Source organism: Ischnura elegans, chromosome 7, assembly GCF_921293095.1.
Source record: "Ischnura elegans chromosome 7, ioIscEleg1.1, whole genome shotgun sequence".
In the NCBI taxonomy this organism is placed as follows: Eukaryota; Metazoa; Arthropoda; class Insecta; order Odonata; family Coenagrionidae; genus Ischnura; species Ischnura elegans.
The window spans coordinates 4787860-4801102 of NC_060252.1; the positions used below are offsets into that span (position 1 = coordinate 4787860).

Below are 13243 nucleotides of genomic sequence, written 5' to 3' on the forward strand. Positions count from 1 at the left end.
TCTTGGAGTAGGGAGTTTTATTCACCTTCAATAAATCTTCATGTGCTCAGGTGTAAACAATTACAAAGGGTGCTGAAGGTCATACTGTCATGCACATCAAATCATATGTGCCACATGTATCATCGCTGATTACTATAGCAATTATTTATTCCATGCACAGCGGGTTTCATGTTTTGACATTTTTATACATTGATTGGTTTGCCTACTAAGTACAAACAATCGAAAAAGGTAAGTGAGACATGAATAGTTCAACATTTTACTCATCAACATATTCAATGTTTCGTTTTATTGATGCATTTTATGCGCAATTGGTAATGTATACAAAAACAAATAGCGTACATGAAGATTTAATCTCAGAAATAAATAGTCTAAATGACTGGATGAAAGCGATATTTCCTGGAATATCCATACACACCTGTTTGGGAAGTACAAAGAAGTTTTTACTAGGCACTACTGTAAATAATTCTATCCAACTACAGGAGGGGTAATCCAATTGCTTTTTTTTGCACAAAAGGATACCGTACACGCCAAATTTTAGTGTAGTAAAATTAATACTCGAAAAAATTACATTACAGTTAAATTCACCAGACTAAACAACATAATCAGCACTTTCATTCTAATACTGCGATATCGAGTACATTTTACGAAGTAGTCTATACATTCTCTCAAACTTAACAATCCCAGACCCTTTCGAAATATACAATTATACTTAAATTTACTAACAGGGTATGGACTAACAGAATATGTTTTGAGTCAGCGGCATTTCACATCCATACATCGCATAATATAAAGTAAGTTCCGGCCCAATAAATATTTTGGTTGTTGGGGTTTGCCTTTCTCTTACGTGAAATCCAAAAACTTTCAATATTAAGCTCAAGTCTTTCAAGAGACCAAGATAAATGCATAATATATGCATTCACTTGTTAAGGCAATTCATTAAACCTTGAGAGTCGTTCACGAGGCAAAAGCATGTAACCGTTTACCAATTGCAAATATTGCTAATTTTTAAATCTTTTGTCTTGAGCTAATTATTAATGCAAAAGGAAGTTCTTCATCTAAAATATTTCACGTTCATGAAAAATAATTATATTTTCTTTAGAAATGCTTACATCTAATAAGGTTAGGAAAACAGCACGTCTGTTATACTGGTTGACTAATGTTACCTATTGCACCCAAATTCTGCAATATTACTAATAAGCAGGAACTACTAAATTCGTTACCCCAACAGGCTTGGTTCGAGAGAAAATAGAAAACTGAACTTCTTCTATCCTAGTAAAGATCCTGTTTCCTCCAAACATATAATTTGCCACCATTTGTGATAGCAGAAATGATCTTCAACTTGAGTAACCAATGATGATATTGATAGTAGCCTTAAAAAATAAATTTATAGTGTCTTAATTAAAAGCATAATTTTTTTGACCCCTTAGCGATCATAATTTAGCCTGAACAGATCAGATTTTACCCTGAAAACTAGTAACAGTGGCATTCAATCTTGTGGTAATTTAAAAAAAACATATATTTGACATCTCAACTACAAGTATAACGAAAAGTTATGTGCAGAGAATGTGCCGTAACAAATTATTTTAGAGACGTAAGTAAATATTTAGAAGGAAAATTTGAATTTTCGGTGTGTCTCATGGATCAACATTCCAGGATACCTAACTCTGATGCCTTGGCATAGTCTAATGATTTCTCCAAATCCGCCGACGCAGAAACAAGTTCATAATCACATAGTGCTCACGTTGATTGTATCCGAGCCTTTCCCGAGCTGTCTTCCTTTCCAATCCTAATTTGAATTAAGTATAATACAGCTAACTCTCCATGATCACTGACAATGAAAGTCTGTTGCATCTCAATTTCCTGTTAAAATAAATCTTTCGCCTGCAACCCTATTTCGTTGACTCCCATGTATGCAATTCAGTTCAACCTGATAATTCAGGCCAAGTATAACGTGCTGAAGTTCCCATGTGTGATGGCATCTGATTCTCTAAAACCTGATTTTGGTGGTCTTTTTTTAACAATTCAGTGAAAATTGTGGGAATATGAAAACAGGGTTAATAATTAAGAAGGCCTGATTAATAAAAGGGTTAAACCTAATACTTTGATGAGAAAGCTATATTATAAAAAATTTCATTAATACTTTTTTGAAACTCTGTACTTTAGACTAATCGGAGAACTTTTTCAATAGAAAAATATAAAGCATAGCCAATCAATAGCCATTGGCCCAGGAGAGCGACGACACTACTTATGCCGCAGCCACTAACCTCACTAACCGCCAGGGTAAAAATTTAAATCCAATCGTCAAGGAAAATGATACGTGCCAAAAATGTTGTGCCTCGCTCATACACATATTTACAACATGATGAGCTCTAGCGTCATACGTGAGTGTTAAGCAGTGGTATTTGAATCGATGCTAATTGCATTTTATGCGACACCAAACGTTCCGAACACTCCTTTGCAGATGTTGAAGTGACAGGCATCCGCAGAGAAGAAAAAGCTAAACCCTCGGGAATAGGAGGATTTCTATCACGATTTAACAACCTCTAGGCTATCATGTAACTATGAACTATGAACGTACAAACAATTAGAGAATATTGAAATAAAACTCTTACAGAGACAGAAAAGTTTCTCGGGTTTTCCACCGGTTGTTGTCGTCCATGTCTTCCGAAGTTTCGATCCGCGACTTGCTGATCATCCTCAGGGGATCTTCCGAAGAAGGGAATCATTAGAAGGGAGACATGGACGACATCAACCGATGGAAAACCCGAGAAACTTTTCTGCAACTGATACGCCGGGAAAACCCTAGATCATACTCTTACAGAGATATTAACTTCACAGCTGTGGGTCGTTTATAAGAAATATTTAACTCGTAAGACATTAATCGCTCTTCTAAAAACCATAATCCAGTGATTAACATGGAGTTGTTCTTAGCCAACAATGAAACTTATTATTCCCTCACATAAATATTAATGTGACTTTTTTTCCTATGATGTCTTCAGCCATAATTTAAGAGAAGACAAAACACGAAAGAAAACACTGAAACAAAAACCTGCGCCAATGCGCTCTCATAGAAGTTCACACAAAGCCATTATTAAACAAACATCACGCTAATTTTACGCTTGTGTCTCGCTCATTTTCTCTACCTACGACACATTTGAAATTAGGGTGATATAATATTAGACTATGTGATGCCCACGGCAACTATTCCTTTCAATTAGCCCTTAAATATGAACATTAGCATTAATACTTTCAGCATGGGGCCAATAGGTATAACGACGGAACCTTGGGGCGTTACTTCTCTTGGAATAAGGCAATTTAGTGAGCAAAAAATATTCGAATACTCTTTCAACGCGAGTGAGTGTGAGTTAATATCGATTTTTATCAATCTCTTGAAAGGCAAACCAATACCAAAGAAATTCAGCAGCTTAAAACTTCCGATTTGAGTAATTGATTACCCACATTGGTTTGAGAACATACTTTGGCGTAAAATTGGATTTTTTTGCAGCTGATCCTGAGGTATAGGCAACAGCAGATGCGGACGGACTTCCGGGGATTTGCTGCGAAAATTGGACTTTTCTCCGCGGATTACGATCCGCCATTCCACAAAGAGAGAAATGGAGACTCGGCTCCATTGCTTCCATCATCAAAATCCAACCAATATTCTCAATGAATCTATTCCAAATTTTTGTCAATAGCAGAGTTAAACGTATATATAAAACATCCGTGGAAATCATAAAAATGCAACTAAGGCGAAGAGAAACCTATCATCACACTCTCCGCTCCCGTATTAAACGAAAACGATCTTCGAGGGTAAATAATATTCTATCTGGATTAAATTTGTGCAATCTATAGCTCACAGTGAACCAATAAGAAAAACGCTTACACCTGATGAGTTGTCATTTGATTTATGGTTTTGCCGAACAGTCGACATCATCAAGAGTAGCCTGAATGATTCAGTTGAAATTATCAGGAAGACATGTTCATGTTCACTCATGTCGACAAAACCAAGGTCGTGAAATAAATAATCCTATGAAAATGTACAAAGATGTTTTTTGTCAGTGATCTTACATGACTGGATACTTTCTTGGTCGATCGTATTAATGAAGTTATTTTGGGTCAGACACCAGGTAACTGACATCGTAAATGTAAGCGCCATTAACCCCGAGAAAAATCAATAAATCTTCAATTATGTTAACGGTAGCTACGTTACTGGGGAATACTGCGGTCATAAGCTTAAAAAAGTTATCTTGAGGAGTCATTAGGGGCTTGCCCGAAGGGAACACCACCGTCACACGTCTCTCGAGCCGCACCGCGCATGCGCAACTCCAAACGGCCAATAGTGTTATGATTGGAGTTCTCCAGGTGAAAATACGAGCTGGCGCTAGTTTCCAGGTAAGTAAATATTGGTACCAATGGCTGAGGCGTGTGAAGGGGTTTCCTCTCTTTCAATTGTTAAAAGGGCTCCTCTGCATATGTTCATGAGCGAAGGGAATATCAGCAGATACCGAATATCAGCGAATTCTGACACTGAGTACTATGTAAGCGCACTAGCTTCTGAAAAAAAAACTGAAAACAAACTGAGCTGTGGAAATCACCTCGAGATTTCCAGTCATTGATATTCCTTGGACATCTTAAATTGCTATGCAAGATTAAAATTTCGTATTGCCTCAAATGTCAAAACAACCTCAAGAGTAATATTTTATAAGTGCTATGCAATTGAAATATGCCATAAGCCAACGGTTTCAATGTCATATGAGCAAAAGAATCCAGAGAGTCTACTTTGACAGCCCAAGAATGAAAAGTTGCGATTTACACAACTCATTTTTTCATTAAATGGATTCCTGGTTTAGAATGGGTCTAGGTAACTTAATGACCTACAATTATTTGAACGCAGGTCGCAAGAAACGAGGTCACGACTTTCGTTAAATTTCACAGCAAAACAATGAGAGTGCATTTTGACCATGAGTGACGTCAGTTCAAACCCAAGTTACACAAAACCGGAAGTGAGGAGCAGGAAATGAAATTGACCAGAGTGGTGTACCCAAGAGTTATGATGAATAAAATGAAATAAATAAATAGCATAGGATATTTAGGATAGAGGATATTTCACTAAATATTAATGAAGGCTCGTATCAATTGGCACCTTGCACCGTAAAACAAATAAATGTTTGAGTGCTCGACTCGATGATACTGATAAAATGTTTCCCTAGAGTCACTTAATCTGTCTAAAAACATAAAAAAGTTACGCTCAGAGGTTTGCAGTGCAAAACTACTAGAAAATAAATCTGAATCTGAATTGTGTGAATAAAGCAGGATGAAAAAACAATCCGTGATGATGGGGAATGATATCGGATATGCTAATTCATTTTGAACTACAGATTGCCCCTAATGACATTCTTCTTACTGCTAAGTCTTTTCACTTTAAATCAGCCATAATATGTATCAAACACGCTAAGGAGAACACAGAAATATTTCATATCGGCCTATTTCCATATCCCCATAGAAATATCTTCGGTTCGAATCGGCCTTCACTCTTTAGCTGGCCGGGAAACAAACCCCTCCCTCTAGTTATAAGTATCATTCATCTTGAAGGAATTCCACAAACAAATCAACAAAAAATTAGAAACATAGTTGGAATAAATTACGCGATCTTCAAGTGATCTCCTAATTTTATATTCCCTTTGCAGAGTACCAATCGCATTTTTTACAGCAAGAAAACCAGGCCACGACGATCTCGAATAACAACTTTAAATAGAGCAGACATATATTTTACGAGTCTGCACTGGCTTTCGAACAAGTCGACTACTCACCAAATAATAGGAGTTCCGCGGCCGTCTCCGTTACGAAATTATCAGGAAACTCGAGGAATTACTTCACGACCTTGTTTAATTATCTTATCCAACTATTAAGCAAACTCACCTCATGCATTGCGAGAATCACAGAAGTCATCATTATGGCGGAAAAACTAAACTGCACACGAAATAGACCCCGGACGCAAGGCAAAGAAAGTTTCACGAGTACACTGTTGCTATAAATTGATGTCAAAAAGATGGTTATAAATAAGATACGGGTTACATAAAATGGCATAAAGTTTTTCATAAGGTACATACGCCTAGACGCGAAGAAAAACCCGAAAGCCCCTTTGTTTAAGGAAAAGTCGGAAAAGCATAAGAGTCCCACCTCGAGGAAAGCTATCGAGTGCAATTTATCAACCTTGCGCGCCAGAAGCAGTGCATTCGGTAAATATTAGTTGGAGTCTTAATGGATAACGCTGGAGTCATACCGGTTCTTCCACTTGAAAGTAAATAACAGGTAGTGTTTCCTCTCATGCAGAGCAGGAGTGTGCCAAATGCCCTTTCGTATTGCTAGCATGTGCTCGAAAACTGAGGGAGGTAATGGATTAGCCAGACAGGTGGATGAGAAACCATGAATGCCTCTTTCTACACGTGTATGACAAGCATAGATAATTTTCCAAACGAGAAGACAAATACTTGCCGACCTTGCCTGTGCAAACGACTAACAACCTGGATAATAAGGTATAGCCTCGTCTGTTATATTTGGCATCATTCACATTTACCACAACCTCTAATGTTCAGCATGAGTACCTGCACAGCATTGAGAGTATTCGAGTACCTGTTTGCGTACTAGATTATCCTCCTGGGAAATGGAGAACTATTTAGTCCGCTATTCTTTGCATTAGTCACTTTTCACACACTTAAATGGTATATCACGAGTGCCAGTATGGGAACTCCAGTTCTTATCGGTGGATTTGTGCTAAAAAAATCTGGTTAATGGATTACTATTTCCCGTGACCTTCCGCAAATCGTATATATTAGGACCACAATACTTTGAGAACTCCAGTACTCGTCTGCATACTGGAGTATACTCGGATATTGAGTGGCAATTGGGCCGCTACAATTTGCACTTAGCGCACTCCAAGGATACATCACGAGTATTATAGCAATAGTGCTGCGGTAACTGTTACCGTACTCGAGTGCAGACCGTGAAAATTTATATGTACATTTGTCATAAATTGTGATTACATCATTCTTCGCACCCCTGGTTGTTCCTATTGCTGGAGCATCGCATCAGGGCTTGAGACCGGGCGCGTCTTTCCAAGCGAACTCGTCCCCGGAGGCGACCACGTATCCGGCCCAGTAGAAGAGGTTGAGCAGCCCGAAGGACGCCGGGAAGAGCACCCTGGCGGCTCGGTCGATCTGAGACACGCTGTTCACGCGGCCCGCCGTCGCCGAGCTCAGCCCCAGCATCCGCGGCACGCGGCTCGGGTCTTCTCCCGTCAGCTTGAGCGCCATGGCGGCCTCGGCGGCGGCCTGCCTCTGCCGCTGTCGCCTGTACTGGTCGTCGCCCATGAGGCAGTAGAGCAGCTGGCGCCAGAAGGGCAGCCGCTTCTCCGTCTGGGTCTGCCGCTCGACCACCGTGCGCAGGTAAAGGCGGCCCCCCCCGCCCGGCACCACGCCCCCGCTCACGGTGGAAGTGGCGGTCGTGGTGGTGGTCACGGCCAGGGTGCGCATCGCCTGCTCCCCGGGTGCCTCGCTGCCGCACCCGACCGCCCTCACCAGGTGGTGCTGCAAGGAACAGGAGCAGGGCAAGGTGAGAGAGTGATCGTGCCGCGATATAACACTCGGACATTCAAAAGAGAAAAGATCACAGAAGGGACGGAGTGAAAATAAACGTTATGGTAACTTAGTCGTGCAATTCACTATTCCCCGAACAAAGTGCCAATCGCTTTCTACTTCGCATAGAGCAAAGCAAGGGTGTCCTCGAATAATCTCCGCCTTCTAATTTGGTACATATTATTTGAAGTAGCCAACTGACAATCAAGGTCAACCACGCCGTGCGGAAAAGAGTAGCAGGTTCAGATAAACCCGGTTTGTAATTAGTTTAGTCGGTGAAAAACTTGAGCAGGTAGAGAAATCCGACTATTTGGGCAGCACATTAGAGGAAAACGGATACAGTAGTAAGAACATGAGGAAGAGATTGAGTTAGCAAAGGAAGCGGTCATAAACAGGAAGGAGCTTTTGAGAGGATAATTATACAAGGAAGGAAAGACTAGTGAAGAGTCTGATTTTGAGCGTAGCGCATAACGGTGCGGAAACGTGGATACTAAGGAAGGAGGAAGAGAGAAAGAATAGGAGGGTTCGAAATGTGGGTCTGAAGGAGGATCGAGAAGTTGAAGTGCACGGAGAGGAGGAGGAACGACGAAGTGCTAGACATGGTGGGTGAGGTGACAGGTTTTAGGTGAGATTCGGAGGAGACGATTGTATGTTTGCGAGTCGTAATCGTGCTGGGGGGGGGGGGGGAGTGGTTGCTGGGTGCAGGCGAAGCAGGGGGAAGAGGAGAGAATGACTCAGAAGGAGAATGAGAGGGAACATTGCGGATAGTAAATAGGGAAGTGCATGATGGGAGGGAAGGAGCCCTCAGTCACTCCATGCAACTTAACCGATAGAACACCTTAGAAACATCAATAACAAGGGTAATGCACGTAAAATTGCTGACGGCACCATAATTACGTGCCAAAATTCATTTACATCTACATCTACATGATACCCCGCAAGCCGCCTAAAAGGCGTGTGGCAGGGGGTGTCAGGACACCAGCCGTCTACGCATAAAAAATGAAGTGCTCTACGAAGTTGGGAGTAGCATTTATTAAAGTGCCTGAAAGGATTAAGTCTTTCTGTACTGGATCCCATATGCTCGCTGCATATTCGAGGTGCTGTCGGACGAGAGTGAAATAGCACCTTTCTTTTAATTAAATTAAAAAAGGAGAACTTTGTGCTTTCTCATTAATATTTATTCACGACCATGGTTTCAACGTTAGACGTCATCATCAGGTGACCTTACACGAAGTTCTTCTTTTTAATTTAATTATGAATCGCTTTCACCAACTTACGCCTCAAACAATCAACTTTTCTTTTACTTTCTCATCCGAAAATCTTCCCACAATACGCTTGACGAATCCTAATTTCTTCAGGGCTATTCTGCAAATATTCCTTGTATGTATTCCCCACGAGAGGTTCGAGGTTATCGTAATTCCGAGGTACTTCACTTCGTCTGTTGCCTTTAGGTTAAGACCATCCACTGCATAAACATGGTTAGAGTTGGACGAATTCCGCAAGAAATGTACGAACATGCATTTGCTCAGATTAAGTTCGAGTCCCCACTCTTGACTCCACAAATGAGCGTTGTTTAAGTCCGATGACAGAATTTCATAGTCAGAGTGGTCACTAATTTCGCGATAAGATGATTCATTCCGCATCGACCCAGTTTAGGCAAAAATCAAAATGTATCACTTGTAACTAATGCTATAAACGATGCGTGTGTGATGTGGAGTAGTACCTCCTTGGCCGACGGTGACCCCAGATGCGGCGATGCCGCGGCGAGGCCGCCCGCCGTCCACTCTGCCGCCTGGTTGGTGTCCGTTGTGTGGTGGCCGGGTGCGGCAATGGGGTGCGGGGAGGTGCGGGGGGCGGGGGAGGAGAAGGCTGACGGCCCCGCGGCACCAGGATCCGGGTTCAGGAACAGCGGCACCGGCGCCACGATATTAGTGGCGCCACTCTGCGTCACACCCGGCTGAGAGGGAAAGGCAGTCGTTATTATTAGTATTACAATTGCGAAAGGAATTGCTCCCAAAACGATGGAGACAAATATTTTGTTGAATCATATCCAACAATCATTTTCAATTTATTTTTTTGTCTTTTCATATTAAAAAATGCATATTTTTCATTTACCGAAGGATTTAAAGGAAGGGAAAGAAAGCTGAGATCATTTGCACTATAGGGAAGGGGGTCATGAAAATTCATCTAACAGTAATATTTGATAGAAGAGCGCTAACTACACATTTGAAATCAGTCTCCATATTTTCCTTCACAATCGCACTTTATCTGTAAATGTAGACTCGGAAAAAGTTAACTTGACCATTTAGTCAGTAACTGCTACCAAGAATAGTATAAATCACAATTTAATTCCAATACGTATCAAAAATTATATATCTTAAGACAATCAAGGAGAAGACCTCACAATGTGGATCCTATTAATCAGACGTATTCCTATGAATTCCTTGGCATTCGAGCGAATCTTTTGCGACACTTTCGTCGGTCATAGAAATTAAAAATTTCGTTTCAAGAATTACGTATCAGATCGCCATCATCACAGATCAAGGTCACCCTTACGCAGCTCTCCCCCCACTTCCCCTGCCAGCCTATCCGTTCACATCAACATATTTTTCTTTACCTGCTCCATATTATATCCGAGACCTTAGTTCTATGGGCCTATTTGTCCCTCGACGATCGTCTTCAGCAGGCTGTCGTGCCCCAAGATATGGCCGATTAGTTTGTTTTGTCTTCTTATAAAGGTTTGCATGAGACTTCTATTCTCTCCTACTCTCATTAGGACTTCTTCAATACTTACTCAGTCAATCCATTTGATATTCATCATTCTCCTGTAAAACCACATTTCGAAGGCCTCTATCCTTGCTTTCTCCGCTGCGGTCATTGTCCATGCCTCACTTCACCAGGGAAGTAAACTTCAAATATAAGTTCTGATGAATGGTTTCCTTACTTTCATATTTAAATCTCCCCCTTTAATGAGCTCTTTCTTGTGGTGCAATGCTCTCGTCAATTTGACTTTTCTAACGATAGTTTCTACCCTTATTCTTTTTCCCAAATAACGGAATTCATCCAGCTCTTCCAGTTTTTGTTTACCTGTTGTAATATTATATTGCTTTATTGTATTACTTCTTCTCTTCTGCTGCGTACTAATACCTTGGTTTTCTTATGGCTCATTTTCAAATGATATGTACCCATTAACCAATTCATATTTACCAAAATCTTCTTCAAATTCTGACTCTTCATATTTCATTGGCAAATGAAGGCGTGCTAAATTTTTCCCTTGGAAATTCACTCCTTCCGCCTTTTCTTTAATTCCATTAATCATTTCCTCGTATTAAACATGAAAATTACGGATTACGAAGCACAACCTTGTCTCACTCCTTTCCTTACTCTTGCTTCTTCACAACTGGGCCCTGATTTCATAACCACTACTTCGTTCTTGAATAAAATGTGGATTATTCTCATTTCATTGTAAATAACTCCTCTTACAGAAGTTGAACTCTCCTGTAATCATAAATAAGGACTCCGTGCGTAGTGCTCCAATCCAAAATTTCAATCGCCAGCTTTAGGTCTACAAACACGACGAACGTGGGACTGTTCTTTCCCATTCTCTCAGTTTCATTTGCTTTTTCTGAATTCGAATTGGTCCTCATTCAGGTTATTCCCTGCTTTTCGTTCTATTCTTCCGTGCATGATCCTTTTCGGCATCTTGTTGAAGAAGAACAGGATAATTAACCCTTTATAACCCAGTGTTGCTTTCAAGCAACATCAAGAATTTATCAATTTCCTGCTCTATTTAGGAAATGTGTAAACCAAGGATTACTTTGTAATGTAAATTGTAATGACGAAATATTTAGCTGCCACAATAATCATGGTTGAGTGTAAATTTTGAAGTTTTCAAAACGAAAAATCTTGAAATTCGATTTCTCCCAGAAGCAGCTCTGGGTTACAAAGGGTTAAAAGGACAGAATGATGATACTTATGAAACGAGCGAACGATGGAATTCATAGATGGTTTGATTACGTTGTAGATGGGGCAGATGAGGGTGCTTGATCTCCTCCTTGGCCTGGGCTGTCCCTGTGGGGGCTGCTGTTGCTGTTGCTGCTGCTGTTGTTGCTCCGGGATGTGCTCGGGGAGCGCCATGACCCCCACCACCACCCTCTCCCGCCCCACGGTGACCCCTGCGAACGAGGACACGCGCGTGTGTCCCTCGAGCACCCATCCGCCGTCCATGGCGCCCAGGGCCTCCGCCTCCAACTCCTCCCACTCGTCCTCGTCGATGGGAATCTCACCGCTGCCCACCTGCACGCAATGAAAACGAACGACACAAGATAACACCGTCTCGTGAAAATATAAGGTGATCACAACTACCAAATGTAAACAATTAAAACATGAAAATAAATTTGAGCGTAAACATAGGAACCATTATAACTAAAATAAACATTAACCCTTTATAAAATCGTTTCAGGCTTAACTTTGTGGAATATTTCTATATCCATGGTTAAAGCACAGATGGTAATATCCACTCTATTTTATTTAACACTAAACCGACCATGGTTTCGACACTTTCGACACAGGAAACCATGGTCGGTTAAGTATTAAATAAAATAGAGTGGATATCTGTGCTTTAACCATGGATTAACCCTTTATTTCCGAATAAGGTTTTAAAGTAAAAAAATAATTATAGCAAACACTTTAATCCCAAGAGTCATATTAGATACTCCCAGTACCGAGGCTACAGCGTCATTATCAGGTACCTCGTCAGCTGGAGGACGCCTAGGCCCCTGATGTGGTCGCAGTGGCGTCAATACCGACTATTAGCAGCGAATGAAACAGAGCATATATGTGGATTAAAACATATTTATCATTCCATGTGGGAAGGAATGAGTTTGAGGGAATGTGTGTATCATTGCATGTGTGGAGGGGGGAGGCCTTTCGGATGAGTCCTGTGCATCGCACACGTGAATTTCATCATTGTTTTGCCTGTGCAGTTTTCACGCTTATCGTTCACGCTTGGGTACTCAATACGCAACAAGGCGTAGATAGGCAAGCCATTCCACCTGACACTTGCCACTGATCTGCAAAACACCTTCCTCGGAATTCTTTTGAGTATTTCGGGACGAGTTAATCTTCAACTCTTCACCAATATTCCAGCTTCAATGTCATTGGATGATTTCCTTCCCACCTCTAAATCACCGTAAACTTTCTCGAAGGGTTCGCACGAGCCTGTCTTTGATTCTTTGGGAGAACTATTTTACAGGAAATGGCATTTCAATTTTCTAGCAGCAAATATTTATAACTAATATGTGGCATGTACACTGTCAACTTATTTATAAGGCGCAACTAATATTAACTTAAAATTAACTCCAATGGAGAGTGGTATTCAAAATTCGACGTTCGCCATTGCATTTGGACATCATTCTGATATCGTATCGTATCGAGCATAAATACTACAACTAAATCGTGAAAGTTAATGAGAATTAACGATTAAAAACCATTAAATAAAATTTTTAATTTTTGTTGCCATTGAATTTCAACAAAAAAAGTGGCATACTGAATGACTTTTTAAAAAAATTTTATGAGGGTAATTTTAGAGAAATTTGGTCAACTTTGAG

The 13243-nt window shown here is 40.7% G+C and overlaps 1 protein-coding gene across 1 annotated transcript in view; it reads right to left on the reverse strand.

Annotated features, from left to right (window-relative positions):
- The window catches only part of LOC124162014 (gamma-aminobutyric acid receptor subunit alpha-6-like), an 85728-nt gene continuing 72485 nt past the window's right edge, over positions 1-13243 (reverse strand). Inside the window, exons 9-11 of the mRNA XM_046538333.1 lie at positions 11652-11930; positions 9358-9591; positions 1-7586 (exon numbers count right to left, since the gene is read on the reverse strand). Of these exons, the coding sequence (XP_046394289.1) occupies positions 7089-7586; positions 9358-9591; positions 11652-11930 (1011 nt within the window). The 3' untranslated portion in view covers positions 1-7088. The remainder of the gene's footprint in view (positions 7587-9357; positions 9592-11651; positions 11931-13243) is intronic.